This window comes from Haliotis rubra, unplaced genomic scaffold, assembly GCF_003918875.1.
Source record: "Haliotis rubra isolate DU_JTF1 unplaced genomic scaffold, ASM391887v1 Scf25, whole genome shotgun sequence".
Lineage (NCBI taxonomy): Eukaryota > Metazoa > Mollusca > Gastropoda > Lepetellida > Haliotidae > Haliotis > Haliotis rubra.
In genome coordinates this window covers 1,050,899-1,070,647 of record NW_025766558.1, presented here as the reverse complement: position 1 = coordinate 1,070,647, position 19,749 = coordinate 1,050,899, and the positions used below count along the sequence as shown (strand labels likewise).

The following is a 19,749-nucleotide window of genomic DNA, read 5'->3' as shown; positions in this document are numbered from 1 at the left end:
GAACATATATAGAATCCCGAGGGGGCAGAACAATTCAGGATAGCTCAGACTTATTTCTCTTGGGTATGGAGTGAAATGTCCTTAAAGCTGGTCTAAAGGCGTGTTGTTACAAACTTAGATCGATCAATGTATTCAAAATACGTCTTAGTGTTCCAAGAGACACCATAAATGACAATGTGAGAGTTCCGAGTAACACAATGAGCCGTTCCAGGAACGGAAACAAGAATATATTGTGGCCTAACGTTACTCACGGAACTTCTCTCCATTAGTCACGTGACCTAAATGACGAGTACAAATCAGAGACTTCATGGAAAATTTATATTTATTACAAATGTTTCACATACAACACTATACATTAAGTTATTCCGATATAACGTAAAATATAACATTGGTTGAATTCAATATCATAACATACACGTAGTTCGAATTAAAATTTAACTCTTCGTCTCAAGCTGTCTTCGTTGCAATGATGCATATGTCCAGAATGTGTACACAACAAATCAAACATTGCCAGGACTTTGTGAGCAGCCTTTCCGATCTGTCTAGCGCGGCTTCCGGTCTCCATTGCACACGCTGATGTCATGTCAGCCGGCACAGACTATCAGGAAACGTCCCATTCAAGTGACGATATATTCCACCTTTGTGCTGGTCGTAGCGTTGGCAACACAAACCACGTCACGCCCTGTGTCTGAGAGAAATAGCGTGTTTGGGACATATATTTGTATAAGCTCTACGCGTTTTGGTCCTGATAATCTTGGTGTATGTTGGTACAGTAACATTGATGCTCTGGGAGGGTCGGGTTGATCCTCATGTGTCCGGTCGGATCTGGGAGGGTCGGGCTGTTCCCCATACATCAGGGTTGGTCCTTAAACAATCAAGTCGGATTTGGGTAGGTCGGGTTGGTCCTCATGTATCCGGTCGGATCTGGGAGGGTCGGGCTTGTTCCCCATACATCAGGGTTGGTCCTTAAACAATCAGGTCGGATCTGAGAGGGTCGGGTTGGTCCTTAAACAATCAGGTCGGATCTGGGAGGGTCTGGTTGGTCCTTAAACAATCAGGTCGGATCTGAGAGGGTCCGGTTGGTCCTTAAACAATCAGGTCGGATCTGGGAGGGTCGGGCTGGTCCTTAAATGATCAGGTCGGATCTGTGAGGGTCTGGTTGGTCTTTAAACAATCAGGTCGGATCTGGGAGGGTCTGGTTGGTCTTTAAACAATCAGGTCGGATCTGGTTGGTCTTTAAACAATCAGGTCGGATCTGGGAGGGTCTGGTTGGTCTTTAAACAATCAGGTTGGATCTGGATCTGGGAGGGTCGGGTTGGTCTTTAAACAATCAGGTCGGATCTGGGAGGGTCTTTTGGTCGGGGTCGGATCTGGGAGGGTCGGGTACTTCCTCAAACAATCAGGTCGGATCTGGGAGAGGGTCTTTGGTCCTTAAACAATCAGGTCCTTAAACAATCAGGTCGGATCTGAGAGGGTCGGGTTGGTCCTTAAACAATCAGGTCGGATCTGAGAGGGTCGAGTTGGTCTTTAAACAATCAGGTCGGATCTGGGGTCTTTTGGTCCTTAAACAATCAGGTCGGATCTGAGAGGGTCTGGTTGGTCTTTAAACAATCAGGTCGGATCTGAGGAGGGTCGGGTTGGTCCTTAAACAATCAGGTCGGATCTGGGAGGGTCTGGTTGGTCTTTAAACAATCAGGTCGGATCTGGGAGGGTCTGGTTGGTCTTTAAACAATCAGGTCGGATCTGGGAGGGTCTGGTTGGTCTTTAAACAATCAGGTCGGATCTGGGGTCTTTTTGGTCCTTAAACAATCAAACACTTATACGGACAGTGCAGCTCAGTGTCAGCTTTGTCTGGCGGCCTTCTTATCACGGTCGGGGCCATCTTGGATTGTCAATTCTCGGAGTACAGACGTAAAAAGCAAAATAATGGCCGTCTTGAACCCTTGTACGAGTACATTCCAAACACTGCAATATATACACATGCACGTATTCCAAAAGACCCTGGTAGCGCGGTCTAACACAACATTGTAGGGTAACAGGTCCAGGGGTCCATGTGGTCGGGTAGCACATGGACAAGCTGGCAGTATTCTACCAGCAAACCTAACACCAGGACAAGGCTCTCAATAACCAGGTAATGATACATTCATATAAGTCTTACTCAGAGGCCTACCCTCGATTATCCAGCGTGTTATTTATCCATTATTATATACTTTTAAACACGAAATTCACTGGATAAGCGAGGGTGAGCCAAAGATGCACACACGTCAACAACAGAAAGGTAGCAATACAGTTTGTCGCTGTGCCAGGTACGACGCGAATAGCGCTACCTGCTGTCACGTTTACAAGACAGATGCTGGCGGGATGGGTTTTATATCAAACCATTGAAAAGAATTAAAAATTCAAGGCGGAACTCATTTCCGCAAAGTTAGGAAATATTTCCTGACAACTGGTTTACACTACGCGAATACATCCTCCTTGCGTCTATTTGTATCCATACAGAACATGACATATTGATGGTACACAGTATCTCGATACACCAACTTCGTTGGCACGTCATAGCCATAGACGTCATGGATGAACAGCGGCCCGGTCAATGGTGGAACCCGCACAGAACCAGATATGACATGTTAGACCAGCATGAATACAGCACCTTGAAACGGCAGGCGACGTGACAGATGGTTACATCGTCGACTACGATATCACACAACTCTTTTTCTTGGTATCGGAAGGAACATAGTTGTCCATGTATGCTAACGCTGCACTTTCAAACACTCGTCTCAGTCCCACAGAGCTTTTGGCCGAGCACTCCACGTATCCAAACGCGCCGAGCTCCTCCGCCCTTCGGATCCCCTCTTCTGCCGGGATGGACCGGCACTTGGGGTCAGCGTCCTTGGTGATGGTGTTCCGGGCGTCCGTCTTGGTGCCCACAAGGAGGAAGGGGGCAGTTGGAGAGTAGTCCCGGATCTCTGGCACCCAGTGATGCTCCACACGGTCCAGGGAGGACGGGTTGGTGACGTCATAGCACACCATGTAGACGTCAGTGTTGTGGCAAACCTTCTCCCGCAACTTCTGGTATTCGTCCTACAAACGTGGAAGATAAAAGTCTGTATCACACGGTTATTGTATGAAAAATACATTGAGTGAGTGAGTGAGTCCATAATAAGTGTTACATCATGGTGTATAGCATGAAAATACATAGATATAATGAAGGCACTTCGATTACTTGTAAATTAATATATTTACGATCGAGGATCCTGGCATTCACGCATGTCTAGTCCATGTGCAGAACAGATATACGTATTTACGTGAACCCCCGTACACGGCGGGAACAGCCATCGAGAATTATGCTGCTGCTCAACTCGGGCGTCACCATATTTTCTTAAAATGGACAACTGTTATTTCAAGCTTTCTGTATCGTAGCAACGCAACTGTAGTTTATGTTCGTTAGACTAACGCTTGGTCTCTGAAAATGTCTAACTTCGTTTACATTGAAAAGGAGACCAAGTGAAGTGTGAGATAACCTGGAGAAAATCTAGACTTCCTACTTTTATAACTTGTACATTACAGACATAACCCAAAGGGAGGGAAAATAATGCGGTTTATTGACTGTGAGACTGAGCGGCAATATAGGTAGCACAGACATCGGCGCTGAGGAGGCAATATAGGTAGCACGACCGGCACACGACCAAGATTCGATTCCTCAGGTGGGTAAAACATGATTCCATGACGCCATATTGGTAAAATACTACTCCCTCACTAGCGGCACCGCGGGCGTGGTGAGGCCTCACTGCTTGAGTGACACACATGACTGTCGTGTGACCCACCTGCCGTGTGACCCACCTGCCGTGCTGTAGACTGTATGGTATGTCAATGACGGACCGGGACCTGCCATCAATCACCCTTAACACATGACCGGCATACCGCCACGTCATCGTACACGCCAACTACAACTGATTGACAGGGGTCTGTGACGACTGTTAACGAGCTATTGTACAAATGACAACTGCATTGTATGTCATACATCACACATTTACATGTATTCGGACCATACCTGTATACTTTGTCAAGTATTGGTGTCATGGGATTGTGTACATGCTGGAGTTATGAATTGTTTAGATGCCAGTGTGTGTTTGAGAGCTTTGTTTACTCGATGCAATGGGTTCATAGGTACAGTACTATATGACTTATACTACAGATGTCAGGAACCTGAGTCAGATGGCTAGACACCCTGAGCACGGGGCATTCCAGCATGGTGCAGCTAGACAGGGATTTGCGTGGTGGCAGTCTGATTGAACATGCAATAATCTCAAGCATCCGAGACATGCCTTTGATCTGGGGCATCAACGTGCAGGGGAGATAACCGAGTTATTCATGCTCCATAAGACAGATCGGCACATTCACCGTACATGCAACTCGGCCAGGCAATATATCCTCTATGTATGAGTGCCTCCATGTAACAAATGTTATATGTTAGATAACACTTTCTCAGTAAAGTACAGATTCTAGATTTGTTTGTTTGGTTGAGTCACATCCGGGATTCGAACGCTCATTCTCAGAGTCAGGCACCAGATCGCCAGCACACGTCAGCGATCTAACCCACTGAGCCACCAATACTACCATGAGATCTCTCTACCATGAGTTCTCTCTGCCATGAGTTCTCTCTACCATTCTACCATGAGTTCTCTCTACCATTCTACCATGAGTTCTCTCTGCCATGAGATCTCTCTACCATGAGATCTCTCTACCATGAGATCTCTCTACCATGGGTTCTCTCTACCATGAGATCTCTCTACTTGAGTTCTCTCTACCATGAGATCTCCCTACCATGAGTTCTCTCTACCATGAGATCTCTCTACCATGAGTTCTCTCTACCATGAGATCTCTCTACTTGAGTTCTCTCTACCATGAGTTCTCTCTACCATGAGTTCTCTCTGCCATGAGTTCTCTCTCATGATTACCATGAGTTCTCTCTACCATTCTACCATGAGTTCTCTCTACCATGAGATCTCTCTACCATGAGATCTCTCTACCATGAGTTCTCTCTACCATGAGTTCTCTCTGCCATGAGTTCTCTCTACCATTCTACCATGAGTTCTCTCTACCATGAGTTCTCTCTACCATGAGTTCTCTGATGAGTGGGTAAGATCGCTGACTTTGTGTGCTGGCGATTTGGTGTCTGAAAGTGAAATATCGACCAAGAGGCTGGTTGACGAGTAGCCATAGACGTACACTGACATGCCGACAGGTGGGCAATTGGATTGAGTATTCGCTTCCTCTGCGTATATTTGAGTTTGTTTCCCCAGGTGGAAAATATTTTGTTGATTTTCTTATCTCGCCCGAGAAATCGTGAGCCTATTAAATATGTTATTAAAATCATTTACTAAGTTCATCTGTAGAGCTCGAGCAGCGATCCGGGATAACCTGGTACATGTATTTACGTCAAATGTTTGACCATGCACACCTTGCTGTTGACGTCAAACATCCGACATGTTTCATTGCCGCGTGTCACAACTCGCACTGATGTGCATAAATACAATAAAATTGTTTGAACCAGAAAATAAATAAAATAGTTATCATTTAAACTGGGGCGATTTGGTAGCCTAGTGGTTAAAGCGTTCCCCCGCACGCCAATAACCCATGTTCCATTCAACAATGTGTGAAGCCGAGTTCTGGTGTTCCGTGATAGTGTTGGAATATTGCTATACTTACTTACTCAATCACTCGTTATGCTCACGGTTTCGAATTACATGTCTGGGCTTATGAATACTCGGGTTGGTTGTGATTGGTGCGTCGGATGATACTGTTAGTTTCTGACAGGAGGCCAGAGTCTGTGTACATGTGCGGATTGTGTGTGTGTGCGTGCGTGCGCAATAATGGGAGTTTTCAGTCGTAAATGCTCACAAATTAACTATGTATTCTCATGCCAATAATGGTTGTCACCCCCCTTCAATTTTTTTAATTGGAGCGAGGTGGAGGGTTGGGGTGGGGAGGCGGTTGACAACCATTATTGGCATGAGTATATATATAACTACTATGTATAATATATTCACTCATGTAGACTAGACACAATCTGTGAGAATTATGATGTAAGTTATTAGTTATTTCCTTATGGACTTGCGGTAATCTAATCTACATGTGTGTGTGATAACAAGTTATGCTTTTCGCAGTTTAACTGCCGGACACTTTTAAACTACCGTATTAGTCTCGCATACCGTCCTTTAGAGTTCAGCTTGAGTTAGGCGAGCTAGCGCCGCGTGTATATACGTGTACAAAATAACCGTTACCTAAAACATGTAGATAGTTTGTTTTTAATGGAATCCTAACGTCGATTGCCGGTTTCGTGACTACCGATGATTCTATCGTAACGCTCTTCCAGCAATCTGTGGGTAGTCGGGCTCGGTGACTTGCTTCGTCGTGTGTAACAGCGGTGTTCATACTATCAACCACCGGTCAGGTTTGACCGGAATACGTGCGGGCGATCGTCAGGTTATCAGATTATAAGAGTATGGTGTTTTACGCCGCTTGTAGCAATATTCCAGCAATACCAAGGACACCAGAAATGGGCTTCACACATTGTACCGATGTGGGGAGTCGAACCTGGGACTTGCACGTGACGAGCGGAGGCTTTAACCACTAGGCTACCCCACCGCCCCGTTGTCAAAGTAAACAAACTGGAAACTTATTCTTCAGGCTGAGTTACACTTTTGACACAATGTTCAAGGAAGGTGGAGGTATAAAGAACGACGTTGTCATGGTAACCATGAAATGTTCATTCACATTACTACAGTTTTCGGCTGTTCCAATTTCTACAAAAGGAAGTGTTACCGGGTAATACGGTACATTCAAAACGTCTCTGTGCTGTAAACGGAATGCGGAAGTGGTGAAATCACCGTGATACGGTTATGAATGTGATTATTGCCATTCTAAGCGAGGAACCTCACATCTACAACACTGGATACGGTGGGGTCAGCAGGCAATACAGGGACACCCACATTCCCCCTGTTATATACTCAGCTATATACTGGAGCTGACGTACTAGATAACATGGATACTCCCGCTATATACTATTGAATGGCCCTTTGTATACTGAGGATATTCTGCTATATATTATGGATACCCTGTTTTCGATATGGGTACCTTGTATGTTGTCGGTACCCTGCTTATACTGTACTGGGGACATATTGCCATGTTATGGGATGCGCTTATATTATGTTGGTAGCCTGTCCTAGATTATGGTTACCTTGCTGTATACCATGGATACTGCTCAGTATACTCGTGATACCTTGATATTCACGATGAACATCCGAATATATAGTGTGGGTATCTTATTATCAGACACCCAGCTATATGGATCAGACACCCAGCTATATACAACAGACACCCAACTATATACTACGGACACCCAGCTATATACAACAGACACCCAGCTATATACAACGGACACCCAGCTGTACACAACAGACACCCACCTATACACAACAGACACCCTGCTATATACATCAAGACACCCTGTTATATACAACGGACACCCAGCTATATACAACAGACACTCAGCTATATAAAACGGACACCCAGCTATATACATATACAACGGACACCGAGCAGACACTATATATACAACGGACACCTATATACAACGGACTATATACAACGGACAACGGACCAGCTATATAGACACTCAGCTATATACAACAGGACACACCAGCTATATACAACGGACAACAGACACCCAGCTATATACAACAGACACTCAGCTATATACAACAGACACTCCTAGCTATATAAACTCTGCTATATAAAACGGACACCCAGCTATATACAACGGACACCCAGCTATATACAACAGACACCCTGCTATATACAACGGACACCCAGCTATATAGAACAGACACCCAGCTATATACAACGGACACCCAGCTATATACAACGGACACCCTGCTATATACAACGGACACCGAGCTATATACAACAGACACTCAGCTATATACAACAGACACCCTGCTGTATACATCAGACACCAGACACCCTGCTATATACAACGGACACACTGCTGTATACATCAGACACTCTATTCATAACCTACCAGTCCAACTGTGTCCACGAGGTTCAGGGAGACGGATGTCCCTTCATATTCAAACTTGACCGGCTCTCGAGTCACGTGGGCAAACTCTGAAATATATAGATATACACAATCACAAGAAAGGACAAAAGTGGTGGGTTAGTTGCCACATTCCCACAGCCAAACACTTCCAGTCTGACCTGGCTGCCACGATGGCATTGCCCTTCTGGCTTAGTCCAAATATGATGTTCAGCAATGACATACCAGTCAGAGCCAGTACACTGTGTGGCTGGTGTGTCAATGTTCAGCTACACTGTGTGGCTGGTGTGTCAGACATGGTAGCTCAGTAGGCTGAAACTGGCTTCAGTCAGAGCCAGTACACTGTGTGGCTGGTGTGTCAATGTTCAGCTCAGGCATGGTAGCTCAGTAGGCTGAAACTGGCTTCAGTCAGAGCCAGTACACTGTGTGGCTGGTGTGTCAATGTTCAGCTCAGGCATGGTAGCTCAGTAGGCTGAAACTGGCTTCAGTCAGAGCCAGTACACTGTGTGGCTGGTGTGTCAATGTTCAGCTCAGGCATGGTAGCTCAGTAGGCTGAAACTGGCTTCAGTCAGAGCCAGTACACTGTGTGGCTGGTGTGTCAATGTTCAGCTCAGGCATGGTAGCTCAGTAGGCTGAAACTGTATTCAGTCAGAGCCAGTACACTGTGTGGCTGGTGTGTCAATGTTCAGCTCAGGCATGGTAGCTCAGTAGGCTGAAACTGGCTTCAGTCAGAGCCAGTACACTGTGTGGCTGGTGTGTCAATGTTCAGCTTAGACATGGTAGCTCAGAAGGCTGAAACTGGCTACAGTCAGGGCTAGTACTAGCGCGCGCACGCACACACAACAAATTACGAACCAGTATAATGTGTAGCATGCAGGCAGATCAGACATGTACCTACCTATTCCTAAATATAACAATAAGGATGTGAAGAACTAAATTGTACATTACATTGTCTTGTGAACTGAACCATGCGGTGTTTTAGAAGTACAAATTTCCCTATTAAGACTCTTGTGATTAAAACATGTCACTAACATGTGGTTTGGGTTTTCCTACTGTTACCAAAAACTACATTAAAATGTCACTGCACACATCTCATATTTCACTGTGTAATTAAGAGCTATTTCATACAGAGTATTTCAGTAACAACGCACCATTGTTCGACAAAATTAACGTCCTGTGTTTTTTATAGAGAGCCATATCATTAAATACTCAGGAATGCTCTGGGTCACGTGTGTGTGTAATTGGAGCAGTGTTCCGGGCTGCACGCGACAGTTACCAGCTGGGTGCGAGGGCCACGCGCCACACGACAACCTGGGACAAGCAGGTTTTAGAAGATAAGGACACATCCCCTACAGTGTGGAGCATCCTTACTGCAAGACCCCACAACAGGTGGCCATTCGCCGGAAACTGTCGTCTGTTGCCCAAATTGGCGGGAATGCTATCAGATTGCTCCTATGAACATCTCTGGGATATCCCTATTATTGATTGGGGACGTAGGGTTATAAATTGTTATCACACAGGAAATCATTTTGAAGTCTGCAGCTGCGAAGGATGGTGCAATATTTGATAGGTAATTAGACGGCAAGTGACACTTGTAGCATGGACAAACAACGGCTGGATTAACTTATATCAACCTAGGTTGTGTTGCAAAGGGATGATTTTAAACATAGTGTACGGAAATTCCGTATCTAATCTACACATTAATCTCCTGACGATAAATACAGTAGTTTCCCGTTTTTAGAGGAACTTTTTTAATAACGCAAAAACATTTCTGTTCACATCAACGCTTTTACATTATAGAAAACTTCTTATCGCCATTGCCACTACGGCGCTGCGTTAAGCCATGCATGTAATCACACTACATAACAGGCTTATCTGGAACAGACACATCGGGGAGACACGACGCCATAGAATATGTTCATTTTGTATGTACAATATATGTCATATATGTCAGTTTGTCATAATAAAACATGTTAGTCATACAGTTGGTTTTGTCCAAATCGGGGCTATTACGCCAAGTTACGTGAGCTGGCCGGCCACTTCACAGCTATTAGCATTCCTGTAGTCTGAGGGGAAATACTCGGCAATGGTGGGCAAGCTTAGGTCCGGTTACTATGGTACTTGGTGGGAACGGTCTGTCTGTGGACTGGTCAGGGCTTGCCACCATGTGTAGGGTGTTACAGAATGTATTCCATGTATACAACAATAGTACAACATGCCACGTGGTATGCTGGATTAATACAACATGTCAACAAGTGCCTCGGTTGTAGCTGAACGATACAACATGAGTGTTTTGAACACATAAACAATAGCCATACAGTAAGTGGCACTTTAACCTTTGACAACAACATATTGTATTAATCACATATATTTTAATGGTCTTGATGTGACGTCACCAGACATGCACCGCAGTTGTGCTGACACAATCTTTATACAACAGCTACAAGATTACGTGGATACAAGGGAAATCAATGAGAGTGTGTTTTGATATTTATCCTGTCAATAACTCCACACAGCTCCCAGACCAGCTGTTCGGGGCTTTATGCGGCTTCAGTGCTTTTATCTTATTACTATTCACAAGCGGTCGCTGCTGTATCCTTATGCTAATGTATGTTTGCGGACGGGAAGTTTATAAAGCGTTACATTTTTCTAAAGGGAGTTTCTCCGTGGAGTTGTTGATGTGTCATTTGTATACATGTATATAAATATAGACTTGTTTATGATGTTTATCACTCTAGGCGCGGCTGACTTATACATGTGAAATGTGAAGAGAACTCAGTAAAACCTACTTTCTGTAGATGTTGTAATAAAACAACATGTTCCATTGTTGTAATAAAGAGATCAGTTTATAATTTGTGCAATAATTACAGTAATTACCTACTGTCAGCACCTATTAACCACGCGACATTAGTGACTCAGGGAACTTTGAATAATGAGAAACATGATTACGGAATCATGTAGAAAGGTGGTTAAACAAGTCAAAGTGTTAGATGTAGAGAGGCAAGTTTAACTTACCGTTGTGCCAGTCCATGGATCCAGGGAGATAGGACTCCGGGTATTTTCCTGTTAAGAAAGTGAGCATGAGGCATGTTTTGCCGACTCCCCCGTCCCCCACCGCCGTGCATGTCACTGTGTACTGCTTGCCTGCTGCCATCCCCTCCGTCTGTGTCCCCTGGCTGCCGCTGTGTAGCTGACTGAGGCTTGTGTCGTGACGCAGTCTCGCGATACTTCAGGCCGGGCTTTATGACGCTACTACAGCTGAGCAGTGAGATGGTGTTGGGATCCAGGCAGTGAACATGTGTTGTCATATAGCGGGGCGCGGAGCTGAGGAGTTTATTCAACTATATCAGAGTTTCTACAGATGGGTTGTTTCCGACAATTAATCCTTCATTCAGTTTCTAAAACATTTGCTCACCCCTTTGATCATTTCGTTAAACCATACTCCAGTACCATTGTACACAAACTGCTGTTGTGATGACAATCAGCTTGGCATTCTACTTTCTCCAGAAGAGGTGTTTTAAGCTTTAAGGGGAGAGGGGCTGTAGGATGGTGGAGGTGGGGGTCTGTAGAGGGAGGGGCAGTGAGATGGCGGAGGTGGGGGTCTGTAGAGGGAGGGCAGTATGATGGGGGAGGGGGTCCCGGTATCAACATCACCGGGCCACATACATCCACCATGGTTTCCGTCTACGCCATTACAACCAAAGCTGAAGAAGGCTGAGGGCTGGCGCGACTTATTCTAAATATTTGTTATGGCCACAATGGGAAATTGTTCGGTATCTGCCGACATAATACTCTTTCTTCTCCTTCAGCTGCTAATGGATATTGGGTAACATGTCACCCGCACTTGTAGCCATATTTGAACAAAGGGGAAGGTTTAATACATTAGAAGCTTTTCGTGAGACAATTTGTACCAAGACGGGCGCTGGGTTTAATACGGAGACAAACACAAGCAGGTGCCCCCTGTAAGATCTCACACCACGCCAGTGTCTCCGGGACAAGCAGGGAAGCTTCTCGCCACCCTCTCGTCCACAAACACCGGGATTAACATTCCAACACTCAACCTACACACAACACAGAACAATGTTACACACCATGAATGTCATACACGCGCACGCGCAAACACACGCAGGGACTCACGCACTTACACGTGTGTCACATCCACAAGCATTCTCAGTTTTCATTTATGTCCCAGTCGCCTTGGACACGCCCCTTTACAAGAAAGTGATGTAAACATAATGGGACTACGTGTTTAGTGGGTACACATTCGTCCCATTCAAGTTCATTACGCGAGTACTTGCGGCCTGGGAAAGTTGGACGTGCTAAAGGGGGTCACGAGACGAACATGCTGATAAACTGAAGGAAAGAAACAGGTAGAAAAAGAGTTTGTTTGTAGACAACATGGGGAGAGGTTTTCCCAAAATAGATTGTGAAATATTCCTGCTGAGAATGAGAAGTTAAACTGTGATCTTCACAACAACAACTGCCCTTAATGGTAGTTTAATGACGACAGGCGTAATCGGTTGAATAGGTGTAACGAGGGAGAATGAAAGGCGATTTATCCTAAGGAAACGTCACAGCAGTGAGCACGAGCTCGGAGGATACAGCCGGCATGCGGGGATTATATGGCGCTTACAACGTAATATCGGCACACATTGTTACAGGGGGACGAAGTGCTTATACTGATCCTAAGATCCGTTTTTGTCAGATTTGGCAGCAGCGTTATCCTAGTGTTACGCTGTGAGTTGATAACGTAGCCGGGCAGCGTGCAGCTGTGTTATCCTAGTGTTACGCTGTGAGTTGAGGACGTAGCCGGACTGCGTGCAGCAGTGTTATCCTAGTGTTACGCTGTGAGTTGATAACGTAGCCGGACAGCGTGCAGCAGTGTTATCCTAGTGTTACGCTGTGAGTTGATAACGTAGCCGGGCAGCGTGCAGCAGTGTTATCCTAGTGTTACGCTGTGAGTTGATAACGTAGCCGGGCAGGGTGCAGCAGCGTTATCCTAGTGTTACGTTGTGAGTTGATAACGTAGCCGGGCAGCGTGCATCAGTGTTATCCTAGTGTTACGCTGTGAGTTGATGACGTAGCCGTGCAGCGTGCAGCAGTGTTATCCTAGTGTTATGCTGTGAGTTGATAACGTAGCCGGGCAACGTGCAGCAGTGTTATCCTAGTGTTACGCTGTGAGTTGATAAGGTAGCCGGGCAGCGTGCAGCAGTGTTATCCTAGTGTTACGCTGTGAGTTGAGGACGTAGCCGGGCAGCGTGCAGCAGTGTTATCCTAGTGTTACGCTGTGAGTTGATAACGTAGCCGGGCAGGGTGCAGCAGCGTTATCCTAGTGTTACGTTGTGAGTTGATAACGTAGCCGGGCAGCGTGCATCAGTGTTATCCTAGTGTTACGCTGTGAGTTGATGACGTAGCCGTGCAGCGTGCAGCAGTGTTATCCTAGTGTTATGCTGTGAGTTGATAACGTAGCCGGGCAACGTGCAGCAGTGTTATCCTAGTGTTACGCTGTGAGTTGATAAGGTAGCCGGGCAGCGTGCAGCAGTGTTATCCTAGTGTTACGCTGTGAGTTGAGGACGTAGCCGGGCAACGTGCAGCAGTGTTATCCTAGTGTTACGCTGTGAGTTGATAACGTAGCCGGGCAGCGTGCAGCCGACGGCTGTGTTGGTGTTAAGACACCACAACGCTTCCATGTGACGAGTCGGTGCACTCCCCTTGCTCTCATTCTGCCCGAATGTTGTTATCACTTGCTCTCATTCTGCCCGAATGTTGTTATCACTGCTCTCTTTCTGTCTGAATGTTATAACCTGCTCTCATTCTGTCTGAACGTTGTTATCACCTGCTCTCATTCTGCCCGAATGTTGTTATCACCTGCTCTCATTCTGCCCGAATGTTGTTATCACCTGCTCTCATTCTGCCCGAATGTTGTTATCCCCTGCTCTCATTCTGCCCGAATGTTGTTATCCCCTGCTCTCTTTCTGTCTGAACTTTGTTATCGGCTGCTCTCTTTCTGTTTGAATGTTATCACCTGCTCTCATTCTGTCTGAACGTTGTTATCACCTGCTCTCATTCTGTCTGAACGTTGTTATCACCTGCTCTCATTCTGCCCGAATGTTGTTATCACCTGCTCTCTTTCTGTCTATATGTCATCAACTGCTCTTATTCTGTCTGAACGTTGTTACCAGCTGCTCTCATCTGCCCGAATGTTGTTATCCCCTGCTCTCTTTCTGCCCGAATGTTGTTATCCCCTGCTCTCATTCTGCCCGAATGTTGTTATCCCCTGCTCTCTTTCTGCCCGAATGTTGTTATCCCCTGCTCTCTTTCTGCCCGAATGTTGTTATCCCCTGCTCTCTTTCTGCCCGAATGTTGTTATCCCCTGCTCTCTTTCTGCCCGAATGTTGTTATCCCCTGCTCTCTTTCTGCCCGAATGTTGTTATCACCTGCTCTCATTCTGCCCGAATGTTGTTATCACCTGCTCTCATTCTGCCCGAATGTTGTTATCCCCTGCTCTCTTTCTGTCTGAACTTTGTTATCGGCTGCTCTCTTTCTGTCTGAATGTTATCCCCTGCTCTCATTCTGCCCGAATGTTGTTATCCCCTGCTCTCTTTCTGCCCAAATGTTGTTATCCCCTGCTCTCTTTCTGCCCGAATGTTGTTATCCCCTGCTCTCTTTCTGCCCGAATGTTGTTATCCCCTGCTCTCTTTCTGCCCGAATGTTGTTATCCCCTGCTCTCATTCTGCCCGAATGCTGTTATCCCCTGCTCTCTTTCTGCCCGAATGCTGTTATCCCCTGCTCTCTTTCTGCCCGAATGCTGTTATCCCCTGCTCTCTTTCTGCCCGAATAGGAGTACTCTAGTCAGTGGCACCGAGTGTTGAAACAGGACCCGAGGGACCCAAGGAAACTCACATGCAATACTCACTGCAAGACATGTATGGCTAAATACTACAAGACATGTATGGGTAAATACTGCAAGACATGTATTGGTAAATACGGCAAGACATGCATTGGTAAATACTGCAAGACATGTATTGGTAAATACTGCAAGACATGTATTGGTAAATACTGCAAGACATGTATGGGTAAATACTGCAAGACATGTATTGGTAAATACTGCAAGACATGTATTGGTAAATACTGCAAGACATGTATTGGTAAATACTGCAAGACATGTATGGGTAAATACTGCAAGACATGTATGGGTAAATACTACAAGACATGTATGGGTAAATACTGCAAGACATGTATGGGTAAATACTGCAAGACATGTATGGGTAAATACTGCAAGACATGTATTGGTAAATACTGCAAGACATGTATTGGTAAATACTGCAAGACATGTATTGGTAAATACTGCAAGACATGTATTGGTAAATACTGCAAGACATGTATTGGTAAATACTGCAAGACATGTATTGGTAAATACTGCAAGACATGTATTGGTAAATACTGCAAGACATGTATTGGTAAATACTGCAAGACATGTATGGGTAAATACTGCAAGACATGTATTGGTAAATACTGCAAGACATGTATTGGTAAATACTGCAAGACATGTATTGGTAAATACTGCAAGACATGTATTGGTAAATACTGCAAGACATGTATTGGTAAATACTGCAAGACATGTATTGGTAAATACTGCAAGACATGTATGGGTAAATACTGCAAGACATGTATTGGTAAATACTACAAGACATGTATGGGTAAATACTGCAAGACATGTATGGGTAAATACTACAAGACATGTATGGGTAAATACTGCAAGACATGTATTGGTAAATACTGCAAGACATGTATTGGTAAATACTGCAAGACATGTATGGGTAAATACTGCAAGACATGTATGGGTAAATACTGCAAGACATGTATTGGTAAATACTGCAAGACATGTATGGGTAAATACTGCAAGACATGTATGGGTAAATACTGCAAGACATGTATGGGTAAATACTGCAAGACATGTATTGGTAAATACTGCAAGACATGTATTGGTAAATACTACAAGACATGTATGGGTAAATACTGCAAGACATGTATTGGTAAATACTGCAAGACATGTATGGGTAAATACTGCAAGACATGTATTGGTAAATACTGCAAGACATGTAATGGTAAATACTACAAGACATGTATGGGTAAATACTGCAAGACATGTATGGGTAAATACTACAAGACATGTATGGGTAAATACTGCAAGACATGTATTGGTAAATACTGCAAGACATGTATTGGTAAATACTGCAAGACATGTATTGGTAAATACTACAAGCGGCATGAAACCAAATGATGGCCGGAATAGATACTAGACATGAGTCGCATGACACACCAACGTGGTACAGATATGGGAACGTCGTGATATACACTCGAGCAATGATTAAGCTCCACCCTAATCCAAGGGCCATTTAAAGCCTTGGTCCAAACAGGCGTACATACATACCCTCGCATACTGGAATGCACATGTAAAACACGTCCTTCACACAATATCTCAAAAGCTGTTGGTCGCATGTTCATTTGCTGTGAAGGCACATTGCACGTTTGGGTTAAGATTTTAAAATTGCAATATGTGCAGTACAGTTTTCTGAACTGATTTAACAGACGGAAGTACTAAAAATGGTATGACAAGAAGTACACTTTCATCTAATACACGAATGCAAGTTATTAGCGGGAAGGCCGTAATCCTGTCTCAACATTGGTTCCAACTTGAACATGAACCACACGGAGATTAGTCTGCTTGTAAAGCGAAGACCTGGAAGACTGAGGAAGAACAATGACCGTGGTGTCCGTCTGGCCAGACGCAATACCACATGACCCAGGCCGAAAAACTGTCCGATTCTCCGTGACCAGTACCACCAGAAGGAGGCTGCCTGCTACTGGTTTGTGGGAACGTCGTGCGAGCAGACGTCCCCCGATCAGGCGTCCCCCGGTCAGACGTCTCCCGGTCAGACGTCCCCCGGTCAGACGTCTCCCCGGTCACACGTCTCCAGGTCAGACGTCCCCCGGTCAGACGTCCCCCGATCAGACGTCCCCCGGTCATACGTCCCCCGATCAGACGTCTCCCGGTCAGACGTCTCCCGGTCACACGTTTCTTCCTCCCAGGTACACACAGACAGGAACGCCTTACGTGGACAGATAACCGCCACTTGAGGACATAGGGACATTGGTCTGATGACGGTTGCTGCCTTCTACACTGCCGGTGTGGGATATAAAGATGATCCGTGCAGCGGAACCCTTTGGTGATGCCTCAGTGATGGTGTGGGTCAGTTTCGTGTGACTGCAACACTAAATAGTCAATGTTATCAACAGAAAGTACTAGGTACCGCCGTTGAACCACATTTTGATTGCCACCCCCTTGCCAGTCGTCCGATATTCATGGACGCCATCAATACATTACCGCCCCGATATGAAATTCTGGAACATCTTTGGGGCAATATTGGACGCCAAGTTTGAGCTGTTCAAAAACTGCAGGAACTAACACTGGCACTCCATGAGGAATAGCGGAGGATTCCGATGCTGAGAATTTGACGCTTGACTGCCAGTGTGAGGAGAGCTATGTATTTGAGAGCTATGTATTTGATAGCTATGTGACAACAGTGTTCGAAATAGTTTCCAAATTGTGCTAGCCATTCGGGCTAGCTATGCCTGAAAGTTACTAGCCCAGAACATAATTCACAAGCCCGAAATCTGAATGTAGACACGGGTTTCATCATTAAGCTGCTGATATGATGAACATTTTTATTAGGCCATAATATTGCATGATTTAAAAGTGTATCATAACTTAACAAGTCGGAGAGAGTGATATATTTACAAAATGACCCCATGAAAAGTCACTAGCCAGTCGGGCCAGTGACTGTGAGATTTACAGTCCCGACTGGATTTTTACTAGCCACTGGCTAGCGGGCCAGTGGCTATTTCGAACACTGTGTGACAAGCAGATTGGTGGCGGAGTCACGGTGACCATATTTTCCAGCATTGTTGATTTTCACTCTTTTTAGTAAATTGTGAGTGTAAATAGTTACAAAATGTCAATTTCAGCTTTATTTTCGTTTTAATCAGAGTGAAAATGTTGATTTACCATTTTAATACGAGGAATTTGGTTTTCAAAACATGTACAACATGTTGTGTTTTCGTACTTATCTATAAAAAAACAACATGTTAGTGGTGCGTGATTAATGCCCGTGTGTGTTTTCCGCACAGATATATCTGTCGTACCGTCATGATATACCTGTGAGATAGCTGTATATCTGTCATACCACCTGAGGCATGTTTTAACTGTCAGTCAGGCAGGGATTATCTATCATATAGCCGTAATATATGTATCAGACAGTCGTGGAGTATCTGTCATACCAATATGACGTATCCATCATACAATCGTGGATTATCTGTCTGGTGTATTTATCTGATGCCGCTCTGCCATTCCATGTATGCATCTTTAATGCTGCGTTGACGTCTATCGAATAACATTGGTACTTGTATCCGACAGCCGGCAGTATGTATCTGTCATATCGCCGTGGTATATGATATATATATAATCAGGACCATGTGTTATTCTGGCCAGCGAAATTGATCTAACGTCAGGGGCGCCTGTTGACGTTCGCCTACACATCACGTACGAGGTCATCCCACAAGAGCTCGATGGGGTGGAGGTTGGACGATTTGGAAGGCCATGGAAGCACTGTAATGTTCTCATGCTGAAGATACTGAATAGTGGCATGTGCTGTGTGAAGATACTGAATAGTGGCATGTGCCTTGTGAGACCTGGCACTATCATGCTGGAACAACTTCCCCTTGCGGTCAATGATCGGAACCATGTGAATCCTTAAGATTTTGTACATAATACAACGTATTAGTAAAATTTCCTTGAAGGCGCAGAAAGTTAGATTTCTGCGTGTTGGATATGGCACATTATGACACTCTCACCACCATATCGGTCAACGTGGGCGACGAAAATCTTGGGAAAACGTCTTCCGTCACGGCACTGAAGCAAGATTCGTCACTGAACCACGCACGTCGCCAGTGTTGTGGATTCCAGAATGGAATGTTATTGTGCCATTGGAACCGTCGACGTCGATGTAGCCGTCGCAGCACAGGGCCAAAATAAAGTCTTCTGGCTCCAAGTCCAGCTTCTCGTAAACGATTACTGCAGTTACAGTTGCTGTGACAGTTCGATTCCGCAAATGAAGTACCCGGATGTACGTATACCGCGCTTCAGTTGTAATACGAGATCTACTCACTTCGAGGCCGAGCTTGCGTAGAATTGGTTTGATGATATCGGTCCTATAAACGACTGATGGTACTCTGGTAAACACTGGAGTGACGTGCAACGCCAGATTGAGACTCCCCGGCCTCCAGACGTCCAATGGCAGTGAGTCCCGACATAACGATATTCTTTCATTTAGCTAAATAGGGCGAATGACCGTCTAAAAACAAAACGGCCTTATATAGGCAATGTCCCTCCTCGACATTCCCCAGCGCTGCACCTGCACATTACAGACCACCTCTTCTCTCTGACATTTTCCTGCAAATTGACACTTTCGAACGTAAACATGCATTAATGTTTCCGAAGATGCGTTTTTGTGCTGTGCATTCCTTCCATGTACACAAACCGGCATTTAAATGGCGAAATTGTAACAATCAAACACTAATTCTGAAAACTA

The 19,749-nt window shown here is 45.0% G+C and overlaps 1 protein-coding gene across 1 annotated transcript; it reads right to left on the bottom strand.

Moving 5' to 3' along the window:
- Positions 1–304: 304 nt before the first annotated feature.
- On the bottom strand, positions 305–11,364 carry LOC124279379 (cdc42 homolog). The gene is made up of 3 exons (XM_046715198.1): positions 11,114–11,364; positions 8,084–8,169; positions 305–3,081 (listed from the first exon to the last, which is right to left on the bottom strand). The coding sequence occupies exons 1-3, from the start codon at positions 11,250–11,252 to the stop codon at positions 2,692–2,694; spliced, it is 615 nt and encodes a 204-aa protein (XP_046571154.1). The 5' UTR covers positions 11,253–11,364; the 3' UTR covers positions 305–2,691.
- Positions 11,365–19,749: the final 8,385 nt, after the last annotated feature.